The 19,116-nt window shown below is 41.4% G+C and overlaps 1 protein-coding gene across 2 annotated transcripts in view; it reads right to left on the reverse strand.

Moving 5' to 3' along the window:
- The window catches only part of LOC101967759 (galactose mutarotase), a 44,997-nt gene extending 26,190 nt beyond the window's left edge, over positions 1–18,807 (reverse strand). Inside the window, exons 1-4 of one of the 2 annotated variants that reach the window (XR_013429044.1) lie at positions 18,396–18,806; positions 10,734–10,888; positions 6,200–6,406; positions 469–550 (exon numbers count right to left, since the gene is read on the reverse strand). Coding sequence is in view for 1 of the 2 variants with exons in the window: in XM_078029335.1 (XP_077885461.1) it covers positions 469–550; positions 6,200–6,406; positions 10,734–10,888; positions 18,396–18,585 (634 nt within the window). In the remaining variant the exon portion in view is untranslated. Of the gene's footprint in view, positions 1–468; positions 551–6,199; positions 6,407–10,733; positions 10,889–18,395 lie in introns of both variants that reach the window. The other variant, XM_078029335.1, reaches the window with a different exon arrangement.
- Between the last annotated feature and the right edge of the window lie 309 nt (positions 18,808–19,116).

Here is a 19,116-nt window from a genome sequence, read left to right on the forward strand (position 1 = left end):
TTTATGGTCACTGTATTTATGGAAGTTTCTCACTGCTGCTGTTAATTCAAGTCACTGTTGAGTACACAGGCTCACATGTTTATCTTTTTCCTTATAAAAATATTAAACCAGCAGCCATAAATACAACTTCTTTGTTTTAAAGAGGCTAAACTAAAACAAAAGTCCTTGCCTGGTGTAGGACAGGTATTCTGTAAACTTGAAGTACTTTCTTACACTGATTGTTTTTAACTTAAATTTTGAAAGAATTTTAATTCACAGAAATGTGGTAAAAATAGTACATCGAGGGAAGCCTATCATGCATAAACATGATGCAAATATCAAAAACTAAGAAATTAACACTGGAATAAGTTTATTAACTGAACGATAGGATTTGTTAGGATTTTACCAGTTTCTCTACTAATGTCCTGTCTTGGTCTCGGAATCTAATCTGTGACACTATGTTACATAAAAATGTTTAAATTCACTAACCTGTAGGAAGCATGTTTTCATTCAAAGACAAGTAAGCATCAGCTTCTATGGTGACTTCATGGTCATATATATTTGGGGACCCCTGGGAGGGAAAAGGAAAAAGAAAAAAAAAGACTTACTGTTTAGTCTTTTACATATTTGCTTTGTAACATTTCTTGTAAAAATGTTTTCAGGCATTGACAAGAATTTTAGAAATCCAGTTGACCAATGATACTGAGTAAACAGGATCATCTAGTGTAGGTGCACTGGGGCCTCCAAACAACCATGGACACACGTGAGAGAAGCTTTCAACGTGTGACCCCGGCATGCATTTTCTTTTCTAAGTGGAACGTGAAGGTGAGAAATCAGGGAGACCACAGTGGCTAGGAAGCCTTTTGGTTCCCGCTTTTTAATGGAGGGGTTTCTGCTACTCTGTCACTCAGCAGCCACAGGGAGGAGAAAGGATCACTCACCCAGAAAGCAAGTCCTGGGTGGTCAAGGCACTGCCTCCAGGCCTACTAGAGGGGTCACCTGTCACCCCTCTCCCAGCTCCCATCTAGAGGCTCCACTCCCTGCCACATGACAGAAGCCCAAAAATCAAAATTCTGTTGCCTTTTTGAGAGAGTCAAAGGCTAGTACAGGCCAGACAAGGTGGTGCACACCTGTAATCCCAGCTACTCCAGAGTCTGAGGCAGGAGAATCATAAATTTAAGACCAGCCTGAGCAACTTCTGAGAACCTGTCTCCAAATAAAATAAATAAATAATAAAAATGGCTGCAGAAGTAGCTCAGGGTGCAACGTCCTGGGTTTGATTCCTAGTACTGCAAAAAAAAAAAAAAAAAAAAAGGCTAGTACAGGAAACCTGAGTCAGTGGTCAGAAGACTTGGAATCTAGTTTCCACCCACTAGGGAAGTCATGTAACCTCTGGAATACTCTTTCTCTCTCTCTCTCTCTCTCTCTCTCTCTCTCTCTCTCTCTCTCTCTCTCTGTGTAAAATTGGGATTATGATGATCCCACTTTTTCTAGGATTTTTGTGAGGCACAGTTTAGTAAGGGCTACTTGCAAATCGGAAAATCAATTTATACATGTATGTTTTTAATGCAAAGGATTATTTTTATTATCCATAGTAACATATTTTAAAGCTTCACAACACAAGATGGGAAAGAGGAACCAAGAGAGGGCTTTTGCTTAGTGAAGCTCAACAATCAGCCTTCCCACCCTCTCCACCACAACAAACAATTATCTGCCCCAAAATATCAGTGGCTGAGAAACCCTGAGCAAAGCTAAACTGAAGCTGCTGCTGAGCTGCAGAGAGATAAGCAGAGGGGCAGAGGGGTGGAGGGCTGCAGGCTGAAGGGATGCAGATTCTATGGAGAGAAAGATTCAGGCCACACAATCAAATGGAGTCATTTTAAGGCGAAAGAACAAGATTTAGGGATCATGAGATTCCATGTTGAAATGTGGCAAAAACTGGCTTAATGACACTGCTAGAAGGTTTTGCTGCTGCAGAACTGATATCCCCTGGGAGAGAAAATGGGTTTGTGCTGGGCTGGGGTAGGAGGAAATGGGGACAATATGAGGACAGAGAGCTCTCTGCTGCTCATGCTTCCTCTCTTAGCCACTTTTTTGGTTCCTGTTCTGACTTGAGAAGGCAGGTCCAAAATGGGAGGTGGCGTGCACCCAGGTCCAGTGTAGCTCAAGACATCAGGGTGTCTCTCCTGGATAGAGGCTCCTCCCTACTGCCATGCTCTTTTACCAGGGTGGTGCTGGCACCCAGGAGGCCTTTGGGACTAAAGGGAGGGAAGATGAGAATGGGAATTTAGAACTATTTCCCCAGCTCTATTTGTTCAATGCTCAGTTCAACAGGAGGGTTTTGTTTTGCTTCGTTTTTCAGTGCCGGGGTTTGAAACCAGGCCCTTGCATATGCCAAACAAGCACTCTACCACTGAGCTACCCCCAGCCCTAACTTGGAAGGTTTTATTCAGTCCAGGCAGCAGCAAGGAAGGTTGAGTACAAAGCCATGAGGGTATTAGATTGACATCTACAGCCCACATAGAGGACTGAAGAGTCCCAGGAAAGGACAGCCAGACCAAAAGAACACCTCCATCCTTTCTTTGCATATATGAGGCTTGAGAGACATAACCTCTCCTACGCCATCCAGTGAGCAAAGCCTGCAGGAGATGACTTCTGGCCTAGCATTTATCAGGTCTTCACTCAATTTCCACAGGTGCCTGCCTCCTTCCATTCTTTTTTTTTAAAGATAAATGCTCATTTATAACCAGGATGCTATTCTGATTTCTATGAGCATAGATGAGTTGTATGTGTTCTAGAACCTCCCATAAATAGAATCCTATGGTAGATATTCTTTTGTGTCTCATAAGGTTTTTGAGATCACTCATGTTATTGGATCAGTAATTTGGTCCTTTTTATTGTTGATAATATTCAACTCTACCATTATGTCACCATTTGTTTACCCATTCTCCTGATGGGTAGGTGGACTTGTGGATTGTTTATAGTGTTTCACTATCATGAACAAGGCTGCTTAGGAGTTTCCTTTTCTCTTTTTCTTTTTTGTTTTGTTGTTTTTAAAGCAATGGGCAGGAGGAAATGAATTAACAAAAAAAGTCACATTGCAAAAAAATGGATGAGTCTGACATTATAGGAAGAGGCTGGGAGGAGCAGGAAAAGAATGCTCACTGTGCTCCCAGTGGCCTCTGGGTCACCAAGTAGCACTAATATCCCTTCCTTAAAGAGAAGCATGATTCAGTTCACTCCTGGCCTGGAAAACCCCAATGATCTGCTCTGGTGGAATATTACTGTTAGACCCATTTCCATTCAAGGTTGATGAACACTTGGCAAGAAATGTTGACTCCCAAACAGATCTTGAGCTCCATCTCTGAGTTCAGTGTTTTGGTGAACTTTGCTCGATTAATACCAGTTTGTAACATTAGCCATTTACAAAGCCCATCACAACTTGCATAGAGATTTTAAAACCTTTTCTGTTCATTGCCACAGTTTCTGCCTTAATTCATCTTTTAATGTGCCTAGCAGGAGTAACAGACACTGTTGACTACTGCCCAGAAGTCATAGTGCCTTTCCCTTCACCTGTACCCTCCCTTTCTCCTGGGAGAAACTTGACTTGTTGATTTATTCTATGTTAAGTCATAGATTCAGGCAAGGAACCTTTTCCCGAGCCCTAGACGCCAAATTTTGGTTGGTCTAGATCAATCATGGCAGCCTCAGATTCCCGTTGGCAGAGAATGAGTCACACTTTTGGCCAATGAAATGTGAGTCTTCCAGGAGCTTCTAGAAAAGGTTGTATTTGTTCTTAGAAAAGAAACATTAGAGATATGAAAAAGGCAAACATCCTCTTTTGTCTCAGGGGGTGACTGTATGAGGAGGTGACTCCTGGAGCTGTAGCAACCACCCTGTGACTGAGGGGGAAAAACCTGAAGACAAAAACCAAAACACTGGGTTGGGGTTGTGGCTCAGTGGTACAGCGCTTGCCTGGCATGTGTGAAGCATTGGGTTCGATTCTCAGCACCACATATAAGTAAATAAAGGTCCAACAACAACTAAAAAAAAAAAAGCCAAGACACTGAGGAGATAGAACGGAAAAATGGAAGAACTTGGTTCCTTGATGACGTTATCTACCTAGTCACACCAGAACCACAGCTATTGCTTTTCATCTCAAGTTCCACTAGGCCTGCTTTCAGAGGTCTTTAGGTTAAGTTTCAAACGGTTCTCACATCCTACCTCTCAGACCCCCCAACACACAAACTAGAAGTAGCAAGCCAATGCTTGGGCCCCAAAATAGAACAAAAATACCATTTGTTAGATTTAGATAACAAAAAAAGTGAACAGATGTAACATGAGCTGGCTACTTTGTTCATTTATTATTTTTGTGTTAGGTGCTAGGAATTGAACCCAGAGCCTGTCCATGCTAGGCAAGTGCTCTACCAGTGAACCACATCCCAGCTAATTACTTTAAATATCATATTTTGAAGTATTTCCCTGGAGAGGGCTTGACATATGATAATGCTTCCCAGGATAGGGCAAGGGATGTTCTGAATATGCAGCGGCTCTTGACCCCAGGCCTGGTGACCATCCATTCCTACCCAAGTGCCCCCAAGGCTGGTGCCCTTAATGCTGAGGCTGGTGGTTGTAGATTTGAGCTGCACTTACTAAGACAGTCTAAGAAGAGAGATTTATATTGACTGCTCTTCTGGGTGGGGTCTCTGATCTAGGAAAGTATTCATCCTCTGCAAAGAGATTCAGAAATATCTGTCACTCCAAGTCCCTGCAGGATTAGAAAGGTGACAAATGCAAAGGGCCTTAGTAAACCTTAAAATCCCATTTTATCTCCTTCACTGGAAGAACACTGGCAGATGGAATACTTCATGTGTAATTTCTCTTTCTATTTCTGAATCAATTCATTTAGATCATTCCCAAGGTTATAAAATAATATGTCCTAAGCCTATCAAAATTCAGAAAACAGAAAAATCATCACAATTTACTCTCTACCTAAAACAATATCATGTGTTTTCTTTTGTTTTTCTTTCTTTATTATTGCCCTTTCTGAACTCATTTTAAAAAGTAGATCCTCTTACCAATGGGTGTTTTTGATTTGTTCTTAGCTTTTGGTTTAGTTTTCAGATTTCAGGAAGGATGATGGATGTTCTGGGGATAAGATCAAACAAGGGAAGAGCCATATTTCTTATTTTTAAAGGGAAAACTTTGGAAATTTTATCAGAACCAATTACCTCTGTTATTTAAGAAAATTATCCACTCCCCACCCCCTAAAAATCAGCAGTAAATTTCTAAAAATTGGGGAGGGCAGAAATGTAAGCTAATAGTTGTTGGCTGTACATAGGCTTGAAGGAAATCATGCCCACATGATTCAAGTTGAGTGGACCGTGATTTCTTCAGATAATGAGGAAGTAACAGAACCTACAGAGTTGGGCTCAGCCTGTTTTCTGCCTCCTGTGATAGCCTCCTCAATAAGCTGAAGTGTTCCCTTTTGAAGGGAAAGAGGTGCTTTAGAGGGGATCGCTCAAGGGCACTGCCAGTGGCTCTCTACCACGAGTAGGGAGACATTTTAAGAGTCCTTCTCCTGGGGCTTATCCCTGTGCTGGGTTGATTTCAATGTCTTTACTGACAACTTCATAAAGTGCTTCTGACAGGGGCTGATAAATAATAGGTAGCTACTATTACGAAATTAAGAACATGCCTCTTATTCTAAAAAAAACAAAAACAAAAACAAAAAAACCTCCAGGTCTTCTAAATCCAGGTCTAATGCTCTTTCTACTGTCCTGTGCAGGGCATGACTGGCCACCAGAATCCCTGGAAGGAGCTGGTGGGCTGCACAGTGGGAGTACACAAATATTAAAGGGGCTGGTTTAAGTATAATTCGGAGGATTATATCTGCTTCCTTAAATGGAAGTAACTGGAGGGGGATGTAGGAGTACAATAAGGGAAGCAGATGTGAGCACATGCTGCAATCCGATGAGAGAAGTTCTTGAAATGGCCACGGGAACAGATACCCTTCTTGACAGTACGATGTATTCATTCCATCTTCTTCCTCTATGACTTCCATTTATTGAACACCTACTAGGAGCCAGATACTCTCCTGGGCTCTTTTCATCATTGTCAGGACCAGAGTAAGTCCGTACTGGGTTGGTCTCTCCAGTCACAGTCCCTGGTTATTCCACGAAGCAAGTTACAGCAGGAGAGAAGGAGCGAGGTCCCTTACCTGGCCGGCCAGGTTGAAGTAAGCATGGTTGGTCAGACTGACTGGTGTGGTCTGACTGGCTTGTGCTCTATAGTTGACCACGAGCTCCCCGCCATCCAGGGTGTAGGTCACCCAGACTTTTAACTCTCCAGGGAAGCCTTCCTCACCAGCTGGACTGATGCGGAAGAATTGGACGCCATTTGAGAGCACCTGAGGGGTCCAGAGGACCTAGAAAAAAGTGTTTTCAAAGCTGCTTATTTGCTTCAATCCCAAGTTAAATGCCACATTTCAATATTTAAGGATAACTGATTCCAGAAAGGGAGTTCATCAATCATTAAGGCTTGGATTAGTAGCCTGGATTTGAACTCATCTAAATCTCTGATTTGTACAGAAAAGAGGCATTTTTTTTCCTGTTTACCTACTCCCATTCCTTATACTCTTTTTTTGGGGGGAAGGGATTATCAGGGATTGAACTCAGGAGCACTTGATCACTAAGCCACATCCCCACCTTATTTTTCATATTTTTTATTTAGAGACAGAGTCTCACTGAGTTGCTTAGCACCTCACTTTTGCTGAGGCTGGCTTTGAACTCACAGTCCTCCTGCCTCAGCCTCCAGAGCCACTGGGATCACAGGCATGTGCCACCTTGCCTGGTTCCATTCCTTATACTCTTTCCTTTTAATCTTACATGTATGTATCTACAATATTTTTCTCTTTGAATTTTTCTTGAATATACATTTATTTTAATCTTGGTGCTCCATTCTGGTGTTGTGTAGCAATACCTTTTTATAGATCTAAAAAATAACTTTAATAAATCAACCCCTCTCTCTGGTGTACTGTATACAAATATTAATAAAAAACACTCCAAGTTTCTCTTATTCCCTGGACAGAGTTTATAACAAATTGGGCACTTGTTCCATTAGGATTCAGTTCCAGCCCACAAGTCAGGAGTCATGGTTTTGGAGCCAGATCTGTTCCTAGTTCACTGTGTAAATTTGGGCATCTATCACTTCCATAAAATTAAGGAGCTAGAAAAATTACCTTGAAGGTTTTCTCTGTGTTCTAGCAAATACAATTCTAAGACTGGCAAGAAAAATATGAAGAGAAAAAATGGAATCTTGAATTAACATAGAGGTTCCTCTTCACTTTGCCTGAAAGGCCCCAAGATCACACTTTCAGGGAAGGGAAAACCAGCATTTATCAAGTGTTCGTTATGAAGAAAGGCACCTAGCCAGAAACTTTACAGACGTTCTCTCATCTGTCTACTTCAAGTAGTGCCATCATTCTCATTGAGTGAGCACACACTGAGGCTCAGGAAGGGTAAACTGCTGGCCCCAGGTCATGCAGCTCCTAAGTGATAGTGGATTGGACCCAGCCCAAGCCTCTTCCCTTATGTTACAATAGCAGCATGAGTTGACCAGAGTCCTGGTCCTTTAGGGAGCTCTGGGATCACTACTAGTAAAGAGCTTATTGCACACAGGAGACCTCCAATCTGTGGAGTATTCACCAGTCACTGATGCCTTACATAAATCACCTTGCAAGGAACTTTTTGGTTGAACTAAATGAATGACTGTCCCTGTAGGTCAAAACTGTTGAACACTGGCAATCTCTTATAGTTCCAACTAATATTATCCCCACTTTACAGATGAACAAATTAAGTTCAATGGAGTTAACCTGCCTGTTTCTCCCCATACATTCAGGAGGTGTAGAATAGAACCCTTTAATACAGCATAGTTTAAAAAGAAAAAATATTGTTTAAAATCATACATGTAATTAGTGACAGAGCTAGGATTCCAACTCAGGTCTGGCTATCTACATGATTTCACATCTTAGTTTCAATGAACAGCTTTATTCAAATCTCCATTTTCAACAGAAGAGTCAAACTCTCACTCCAAACACAGTTAAAAGATAATGACCTTCTGCATCAGAGGAATGGCCCTGCAGCCCAGGCTCTGCCCATTCACTCTGGCCTGGGTCTGGCTCTCACAGGTGTTCTGTCTGCCAGGAAGGGGAGCCCAGCAGGGATGGAGGTCTCTACCTTCATCTACAATGAGAGCAGCTGGCGTTGACACAAATTCACTGAGCTCAGTAAAAAATTTAATTTATAGCCTAATTATCTCTCAGAAATATTGAACTTTCAAGACTTAAAATAGGAAGACTGTTATATGTGTAATTAAAAAAATATAAGAAGAATTCCCCAAATGGAAAATTGTAGGAATTAAAAAATCTGAAATAAAATGTTCTTACCTTGCTACCCAGATTTTCCTCTTTAGGGAAAGGAAAGAATGGAAAGATTTTGGTGTAAACAAATATTTTCAGTTATGTGTAATTCCCATTCATGGAAGAATTTCTCTGACCTTATAGTTTCTAACTCTCCAGAAACTCTAAATCTGCAGACTTTCTTATACTATTTCAAATCCTGTCAGGTTATTTAATTTTCATCTTTTAAAGAATTGTGCTGTTCTGCACAGAAAAACACACACCCCCAACCTAAACTATTCATTCAGTAATTGTTGAAATCCAATACACTTAAAATAAAGTCCATCTGATACTGCTAACGATACCTATCTAAAAACTTACTGCTGAGAAACTTTCAGTGGCTCCATAAGTATTCTCAGCTTTTTCCCACCCATCTCAGGGCCCCAGTGTAGCCATTCTGTCTAATACCCACAGACTGAATGAAATGTTACCTGTTCTTCAAAAGCTGTTCAAGTCCCACCTTCATAACTATTCATTTGTTCATGTTCAGCTCTTCTAGTATAATGTTAGGATCTAAGTTGTGGTGCCTGTGGAAGCTCAGCTGTTAGTAGTTATGTAAGGGTCCATCTGCCTCATTATACTGTGAACCTCAGGAATCCCCAGCCTATTATGCTCCGTGGTTCACAAAAGGGGCCCACTGCACTGGATTGGGCTGTGGTTTGAATGTATCTTCCAGAAGTTCATATGTTTAAAACTTAATTCCCAAACTCATGCTAATGGTATTTGGAGATGCAGCCTTTGGCAGGTAGTTAGGATTAGAGGAGGTCATGAGAGAGGTAACCTCCGATGGCATCAATGGTTTTGTTTGAAAAGGAAGAAAGACCCAAACTGGTACAGTTGCTCATTCTTGCCACGAGATGCCCTCTTCCATGTGAAGACACAGCAAGAAGGCCCTCACTAGAGGCTGGCACCATACTCTTGGACTCCCCAGTTTCCAGAACTGTGAGGGGGAAAAAAACCTTTGTCTTTATACATGACCCAGTTTATGTATTTAGTCATAGCAAAGTAAGACAGATATGCATTCTTATTATTCTTCTGTGTTAATAAAGGGAATACATATGAAGCAACACTGCAGAAAATACCACAGTGGAACAGAAGGAGAAGAGCAAGGTGCTGTTCTGAGGGTCCTCTCAAGATCCCTGTAGGAACCTGGCCCAGCTTCTTCTAGATGGGGTTTACTCACGGACCTGGCGTGTTCTAGAGGATCTCTGCCCTCTGCTCTTGGGCACAGCAGATGCTACTAGGGAGAGTTTTTGCTCTCCCTAGTGTGAGGAGTCCCTCACTGAAGAAAGGGAAGCCAACAGGATAGTCTTGGCTACAGAGAGGAAGCTGGAGGGAGAGGGGAAAACCTAGAGCAACCAACTTCCTTCAGCAGGAGAAGTGGAGGCCAGAGGCAGAAAAAAGGAAATCATGGCCTTTAGTTACCACACATCTTACTTCCTATCTTCTCTTTCTCCACTCTAGCAAACAACCTGGGTGGTATAATTTAAAGGAGAGCTCTCTGAAATTTTTTCCCTCAGAGACTAAAATGAGACTGGAGGACTCTGAAGCAGGAGGTCAGGAACTCTGATCTCAGGGAGTAGCTTGATCCCTTTGCTTTCCAAGGATTGGAGTTTTTATTTAGGGGATGGAGTTTTTATTTAGAAAGGGGGATCTGGAGGAGCCTAAGGTAATTTCAAGGCACAAAGCACTTCAGGGAAGGGCATTTCCGGGTGTGGTGCCACACTGCACAGGAAGCGTGCACACAAGAGGAACAGGGAGGAGTATTGGATTGGGGGTCCCACAGTGGCCATGGAGGACACTAGCAGCTCTAGTATAGGAATGAGAGCTTGGAGCCAGGCAGACCTGGCTGTCCCCTTTAGGAATCGTGTGCCTTTCACAATCTCAGATTTCTCATTTGAGTGATGATTCAGGTCTCTTGGAAAGGTCAGAGACAACGTATGTGAAGGCCTATGCAGTAGAGGGTAGGTATTTATTATTAACCCACATTTCTTCAACCTGATTCCCTGATCCCAACACTATGAGAAAGTTGTTCCACATCTTTCCTAAGTCAGGGGTCATGGTCCTTTCACTCGAGGATCCCTGCTTGTGACAATCAGATGAACTAGAGAAGGACGGATCCTGGATGTGGCCATTTGCATCTGCTCCCCCAAACCCTGGGAACAGCCTTTTTCCTGGATTGCTTTACCATGCACATGTCCCAGGGCCTAGGATTCTGCTTGGCAATAGAAGACATGCTTGTGGGTACTCTGGGAAGTGGACCAAGAAAGGACTCTGCCACATGCCCTGGACTCACCTTGTCAAACCCTTTGAGTCCTCCATGCAGACTGTTGGGCCCATAGTTAATGGCCAGGTGATACTCTTTCCCATCCAACTTGAATGTTCCTTTGCCAATTTGGTTGGCCACCCTTCCAATCACCGATCCAAAGTAGGGCAGGTTTTCGAGGTACCCTGAAAGGACAAGGATGACAGTGTTTTTTAAAACTTCAAACAGAGGAGGTGTCTTACACTGCTGCCTGTCACTTTCTTCTTGAGGAAGCCGCAACTACCTACAAGTTGGCCATATCAAAGTCTTCATGAAAGCATAGAAAAATGGTATTTTTTTTCACACCTGACATTTTCCTGTTCCAGAAGTAATACATATTCATTACAAAAAGTTTTAAAGAATTTTATAACACACAAAGAAGAAATTTAAATCCTCCTTAATCTTATCACTCGAGAGAGAACCACTATTAATATTCTTATATATATCCTTCTGTCTTTCAGTGTAGTGTACATATGCATTTGCTTCTTTTTATAAACTGGGATCTTAGTGGGAATGTTGCTTTATAATCTGCTATTTTCTGAGCCAATCAATTTTCTTTTTTTTTTTTTTTAAGAGAGAGTGAGAGAGGAGAGAGAGGAGAGAGAGAGAGAATTTTTAATATTTATTTTTTAGTTCTCGGCAGACACAACATCTTTGTTGGTATGTGGTGCTAAGGATCGAACCCGGGCCGCACGCATGCCAGGCGAGCGCGCTACCGCTTGAGCCACATCCCCAGCCCCAATTTTCTTAACTAAAAATTAGACTTTTGTGTAGTCTTGAGAGAAAACTATCTAATTCTTCTTTCTCTTTTCATGTTTTTGTAAAATCATATAATTAGTACATGTAAATATCTTTAATGAGAGTTAAATAATACCCAAGGACATAGAGTAGGATTGCCAGAGGAAATACAGGATGCCTAGGAAATTTGAATTTCAAATAAAAAATGAATAATCATTTAACAGTATTTAAGTATGTTCATAGTATTAGTGTGGATGAGACAGTATAAGTTGTTTACCTGAAATTTAAATCAGACTTCTTACTGGCAAACTTCATAGTGTAAAACATTTTAAAAGCCTTTCTTCACTTCTCTTCCTTCCTAATGTAATCATTGTTAACAGTTGGGAATGTACAGTTTTTTCAAAAATTGAATTAACTACATATAAGCATACATGCAAGAACACAAACACATGTATATTCTATACAGATATAATTGAGTTATACATATTGTTCTGTAACTTTTCATTTATCAAATATCTTAAGGTTTCTCCCTGTTACTGCCTGTATACCATATTCCTTTTGATTGCTACAGGGCATATTGATGAGAATCAAATGTTGCTGGGCTTTTTTTTTTTTTTTTTGGTGATACAGGTTATAAAAAGCAAAGCACCATTGTTGTAGTTAAAACTCTGAACAAGGGCATATTCCAGTAAAAGTACTTAAAGTAGTCTTCTTAAAGTTTTTCTCTTCTTAAAGTTTACTATTCTTACAGTTTTTTTGAGTTCTTTTGTGGTTTTCCATGGAAGAGATTAAGATTTGGAGACAGTTTGTTTTTGCATTTTCACTAAAATTCCTTTCTGTTCTACTTCTCACTCAGATGCACTCTGGATTCCAATCTCCTTCCCTGGGGTACTCTGTATCCTCCATGTCTAGTTAGGATTAGCAAAGAATGCAATTCAAACATATGACCTCTTTTTCCACACCTGGAGGGGCTCTCGGATACAGACCCTGAATCAGCCAGTGGCTGGTCACTGTTCCCATTTCGCAACTGGTTGGGCACAAGTTAATCATTCTCTTCCAGGTCCTGGTTCCTTCCTCATTAATCCATGGTGCCTCAGAATCTTGTAAATGAACTATTATAACAGCAGACACTTAGTCCTTTCTAAGTCCCAGACACTTTCTCAGGGCTCTACATTTAATTCATTTCATCCTCAGAACATTTCTCTTAAGTAGATACTATTATTGCCCCAGTTTACTGATGTAGAAACTGAGGACAGAAAAGTTTAGTAACTTGCTCTAAAACACTAGTTAGCAGAGGAATCAAGACTTGAATCCAAGTAGTCTGGCTCCTAATCCATACTCTTAAGCATTGCCTACCAGTGGTCCTTTCCCCACAACAAAGTACCAAAGTATATAAATGCTCAATTCCTCATATAAGATGGGGTAGTTTTTGCATAAAACCTATGCACATCCATCCTCTTTCTTTCTTCTTTCCTCAGTACTGGGGACTGAGTTATATCCTCAACCCCTTTATTATTTTTATTTTGAGACAAGGTCTCGCTAATTTCCAGAGGCTGGCCTAGAACTTGCAATTCTCCTGCCTCAGCCTCCTGAATATCTTGGAATACAGGTGGGTGCTACTGCACCCAGCTCCCTCCACATACTTTAAATCATCTGTAGGTTATGTATAATCCCTAATACAATGCAAATGCCATATAAATAGTTTTTGTACTTTATTATTATTTAGGGAATGACAAGAAAAAAAAAAGGCTAAACACTTTTAGTACTATTGCAGTTTTCTCCCAAATATTTTTGATCTGTGTTTGGTTGAATTCACTGATGCAAATCCATAGATACAGAGGGCCAACTGTATTTAGCAAGCACCAGGCATCCTGGTTGGCCCATCTAACCACCATCTCTAGGCACTGGTGGGGTTCATTGCTCCGTCAGTTCCCACCTTCTCCCCCCTTCCACTTTCTGAAGCTGTAGCTTTCAAACCCCTTAACAGTGGTTAAACAAAAGGAGTCCCAAAAGGCAAATAACCTCTTCTTGGTTTTGTTTCATCTTCTCTTTAGATAGAAAAGGGGATAATCCTTCTCCTGCCCACCATCAGGGGTCATGGCTGACACCTCTATAACAAAAGACAGGTTGACAAGAGGAAAGCATATTTGATTATAGTTTCACGTGACACAGGAACCTTCAGATTGAAGACTCAGAGATCCAGGGTGAACTAAGCATTTATATTCTTCGGAGAGATGATGCACGGACAGCCATTTAGAAATAGAACTGGACAAAAAGGGTATAATCGTGGCAGACCCTGCAAGGCCTGTCAGCTCAGATTCTTCTTGGCCTGTCTGAACAGCAATCTTTCCTCCAGCTACGAACCAAGACCCTTTCTAGAACAGGGGTCCTAAGACCTACAATTGAACAAGAGGTCAGAGAATTTTTTTTATGGCTGACACTTAGAGAGACAGTCTGTGTGTGTGTGTGGGGGGTGTTAGAGTAATATTTCTAGCTTTTATCTTGACTTTGGGGAAAAGGGGGTTCTAGTTTTTATGACCTGCCTTGGGGAAGAGCAATCCTAGCTTCTATGGCTTGCCTCAGGAGAGAATGAGGAGTGACAGACAGGAGGGCAAGAGAAGGCCAGAGGGAAACTTTGCTTTGAGGTTGCTTCTGCAGACATTAATTTGGGATGTCTGAGCCCAATAAAGTTTTAAAATGTAAAGAAAAGCAGATTGTCTAAACAAACAAACAAACATACAACAACTGGCTGTGGCTATTTTTAGTGCGATCTCAATTTTTTCCACAAGTGTACCCAGAGCCCCCATCCTCCACCAGAGGTATACTAGGCTTTGGAGACAATCTGACAGTGAAGCTCCTGCCACACCGGCTGGCAAGATTCCCTCAGAAGCCACGGCTCCTGGCAACAGTCCATCAGCCTGTGGAGATGAGAAGTACCTGCCAGTTCCTTGGTTTAGATTAATAGTTTTTAAGAATTAATCCATTAGGGCACTAAGGTTGTGGCTCAGCAGTAGAGCGCTCATCTATGCAGGTAGGGGGCCCTGGGTTCTATCCTCAGCACCACATAAAAATAAAGTAAAGGTATTGTGTCCAACCACAACTAAAAAATAAATACTAAAAAAAAAAAAGAAGAATTGATCCATGAGGACGGAGAAACCACCTGTCTAAGCTGTCTCTGAAAAAACCTTAATAGAACAAATAGATTTCATACTATTTTCAAATGTAATTAAGCATTTGTATCAAATCAGTCTTATGGAAAAATGAAAATCCCCAAATTCTGCATAAGGAATGATTAAAAAGTTATTTTGCATTGCAGAAAATTCTGTTTTAAGTGAAAAGTTCCAAGTTCCTAGGTCAAGCCACTAATACTGATTTAATCAAATCAGCTGCTGACATGGGAGAAAGAGGATTGGGAAAGTCTGCTCCTTTTCCTGGGCAAGGCACTGGCGAGAAAAAAATCAATAATTGCTTAAGCATGGTATATGGCCCTTTCCACTCCTGTGACCTCCCAAGATCCCCAGCTATGACACCCACCTCAAAAAGCCCAAACCTTTACCACAGTGCTCTAAAGTCTGAAATAAATTAATCACTACTCTCCCTCAAAACAGCCCAGCATGGTGGTGCAAAACCTATAATCCCAGCTGCTCAGAAGGCTGAGTAAGGAGTATTGCAAATTCAAGGCCAGTCTGGGCAACATAGAAAAACCCATCTAAAAAAAAAAAGTACATCTATATCCATATCTATATACATACATATATATATCATATAAATAGATATGCATTTAATTATATATGCATACATATATAATATGTAATATAGAATGTATTACATATTATAACCTTATTACTATATTATTTATTTATAATGTTATAAATATTAGAACAATAATATGTTTAATAACATAATATTGTATAGTATATAACTTAATTATTATATATACATATATTAAATATATGTACATATGCATATGTATTTAATTAATTTTTTAAAACCCCAAACAACATTTATTACTTAAATGACTGTCTTTTGGTCAGATGAGGAAAAAACTGAACCTTAACTATCCAAGGTCCTTTCTTAAGGACAACCACTGTGGCTAGTTTTCTTTTAGGGATGCTCTACCACTAAACTAAATTGAAACCCCTTTTTACTTTTTACTTTGAGACAAGGTCTCACTAAATTCCCTAGGCTGTCGGTGAACTTGAGATCCTCTTGCCTTAGCCTCCCAAGTAGCGGGGATTACAAGGATGCATCACTACGTTGAGGTTAGTAGTTTCCTAATATGGGTTTTAATAAATTAGAATTAACCAAAATAGTAGCAGAGATCCATTTCTTACTTTCTGATTGAGGCAATATGCTTCCTATTATGACATATGTGAAGTCTTATCTTTGGCAATACTAAAAGACAAGCCTTATAAAGGGAACTAGGGTCCACTTATGGTAACCTTGAAGATGGCTGTACATATCAGAAAGTGTAATTTAATATACTGAGGGTGTTTTCTCTTTATATTGTCTTTTGAAAATAGTTTTCTTTCCTTTTAAAATAATTAAATTATCTAAATTATAGCACAGGAATGAAAATGTCCATCTTGGACCAGCACCAAGAAGAATATTTGAAATGCTTTGATTTAAATTGGCATTCTGTGAAGCTGTGGTGCCTTCTGCTGAGAAAATGCCACTGAACATTCTCAACATATGTTGGTACTAGGGAGGGCAATAAAATACCAGCTAGATCACTATAATCTAGGGGAGCTAACGTGCTTTCTTCCTTTTAAGAACATTTGAGAACATTTGGGAAGGATTCTTTCACTGAGACTCCCACAAGGTTTACAGTCTCACACAGGATTATGTGAATGTCTTTGCACTTCCACACCTATCAAGAAACTGGTGCTTCCTGGGTGTCATGTCTTCCGGAGGCTTGTCATCACAGCTCACATTCCATATGAATTCCAAAGATCTTTGTGCTTTTAGATTCTTGTGACTCTTAGAACTAAAAATTGCAGGAAATAAGAGAGGTGTGCATATGTCTGCAGGGGGTGGACAGTACCTTTCTGAATGGTGATAAGGGATGGTGCCCACATCTTTTTATCCCCAATATTTTTCCGTGGATCAAGAATTCCAGGTTAAATATCCAATTCTCCTTTGACTCCCCTGAACAATTTTGCATGAGTCAAGTAAACTCTTTGTGGTGGGCAAACTGTGATCCCAGCTACCTGGGAGGCTGAGACATGAGGATTTGGAGTTTGAAGCTGGCCTGGACAATTTAAGGAGATCCTATCTCAAAATTAAAATAAAAAGGTCAGAGATATAGCTCAGTGGTATAGCTCTTGCCTAGAATGTGTGAGGCCTAGTACTGAAACAAACAAACAAAAAACAGATGCAATCTTTTGTGGTTCTATCTGCAGCCTATAGCAGAGACAAGTGACTCGGCAAAGTGATTATAGAGAATCCTCTTTGGTCACTTGCCTGCCCTCTTGCCTTCTAATTCTGAAGATGTGTGGAAGGGAAGTGACGCTGATCTTTCTCACATCCCCTTACCTTCCTGCAGTCAGCCTCCTGTACCAGCCTCCTCACTTAAGTTGCTGCTAAAGAAGCATTTTTGTTTGTTTATTGGAGGTTCTGGGGATCTAACCCAGGCCTCACATGTGCTGGGCAAGTGCCATAATGACTCATGGCAGCAATCGATGGCTGTTTGGTAGTAACTGGGGGGAAATGAAAGAAAGGAATCTCATGGATTTTATGGGTAAGTTGTTTATCTATGTGGCTTACCAGCAAATATTCTCATAACAGGCTTTGAAAGAAGCCATAAGAACTGTAGGTGGGACACAAGTAAAAGAAATTTTTAAAGATAAGAAATGGTATGCAAAACTCAGAAAAGGCATTACTGTTCTTTTCCTAGGTCATACCTAAAAGATCATATAAACAAAACTGTGGGGCTCCAAGGCTGGTGAAGACAAGCAGAGGTGATCAACAGGACCTTCAGCAATATTCTTACAATGCAGAATTTGTCCACACCCAACATCCAGCAGAGCTTATTAATTCTCAGTTTCCCTTCGCCAATTTCATTTCAGACCTCATTTTCTGTTTGGTTACACTGCAGTGCCAAGAGATAGAACCATGTACCCATTCTCTTGCTGCAATCCAACTGCAGTTGTAATTATACATTTATGGAGTTATTTGGGTTAAAAAACATCTCCTTAGCTAAACAGCAAGCTCTGTGAAGGGGGTGGGCGTGGGGGCTTGTCTGTGTTGTCGAATGTGTTACCAGAGTTTTAAAATGCATGAATTAACACATGATCCTAATTGCCCATAGACCCCAAAGGGAGAAAGTCCGTCTAGTTAGAGGTGATCTTCTCCCTTTCAGTCAGTACATTCTTATTGAGCGGCAAGCAGGGTGGGCTGGGCTGGGCATCATAACCAAAACAGCCAAGCTCTCTGCTGAGCCTACACTCACTCAGCTTACATTATGAAACATTTCTGGGACAATCAGTCTTCAAAGAGAATCTGATGAAGAGTAAGTAGTAGACACAAGTCTGTGATTTTCCTTCTTCTGAAAAGAGCAGAACCAGAAGAAGAAGGAGCCACGCCCCCCTGTTGCCAGCAGTTCAGTTTGCTCCAGGATTGCTGGAGTTTGGCCTTAACTTTTTGCGCTGAGGCAAAGCCTGAATGGATAACCAGCAGCCAAGAAACCAAGTCCTTTAGCTGCTCTACTTGGAATCATTCTGGGTTTTCATTTTTCCCCCCAAGCTCCGGATCGCCACACTGCCCTGTTAGCCAACCCTCGCCCTCCCCAGTTAGATCGTCCCAAGATCACTCAGGGACTTTGACCTCAGTCCCTCGCTCACAGGCGGCCGAACGTTCGGGGTGCGTGAAGGGTGGTCCTGATCATCCCCTCGGCCCGGGATTGGTGGAACCCACCTTCCAACTCGGCAAAGCCAAGAACCACATCAGAGGCTTTCCCCTGCCTGTCTTTGACCTCCAGAGCGGTGATGGTGCAGCCCCAGGAAATGATGTCCACTTTCAACAGGTCTGACTGCAGCTGGAACTTCTCCACCGTCCCTCCTCCGGAGGGCAGCTCTCCAAACACTGTTCTGGTCACCGAAACCATGGTGAAAGTTCGCGGCGTGCAGCTACTCCCGGCTCTTAAAACTCCTGCAGCCGAGTTGAGGAGCTTACTGCAGGAGGGGCGGGACTCCGCTCAGCTTCCTTGCCTGGATTTAGGGAGTGACCACTCCTGCCACAAATATCCTCTGGGGCTTTTCCATACCCTTCCTTTGCCTGAGGGGACAGAAAGGCAAGCCAAGCATTTACTGACCCTGGCTGCACTGCATGTTGGGAATGGTAGTCTTTGGGAGGTGAAATTGCATTTTGGAGCCTGTAGTCTTTCAAAACTCAAATCTTGAGTTCGCTGTGTCCCATCCCCTTCTCCTACACACTTTTTCAGAGTGCAATGATCTGGTCATTATTGTTGATGGCTGATTGTCAGACAAAGTACTGGAAAATGCAGAGAGCAGACTTAGGGACAAAGAGGCAGATCTTGGGGGAAAATTCTGGTTAACACTTTGATGCAGAACAAACAGTACAGAGGTAATTTAGAGGAGGTAGATCATTGCAGGCTTCTTAGCACACTGATTGAAGA

This window comes from Ictidomys tridecemlineatus, chromosome 12 (genome assembly GCF_052094955.1).
Source record: "Ictidomys tridecemlineatus isolate mIctTri1 chromosome 12, mIctTri1.hap1, whole genome shotgun sequence".
NCBI classification, from domain to species: domain Eukaryota; kingdom Metazoa; phylum Chordata; class Mammalia; order Rodentia; family Sciuridae; genus Ictidomys; species Ictidomys tridecemlineatus.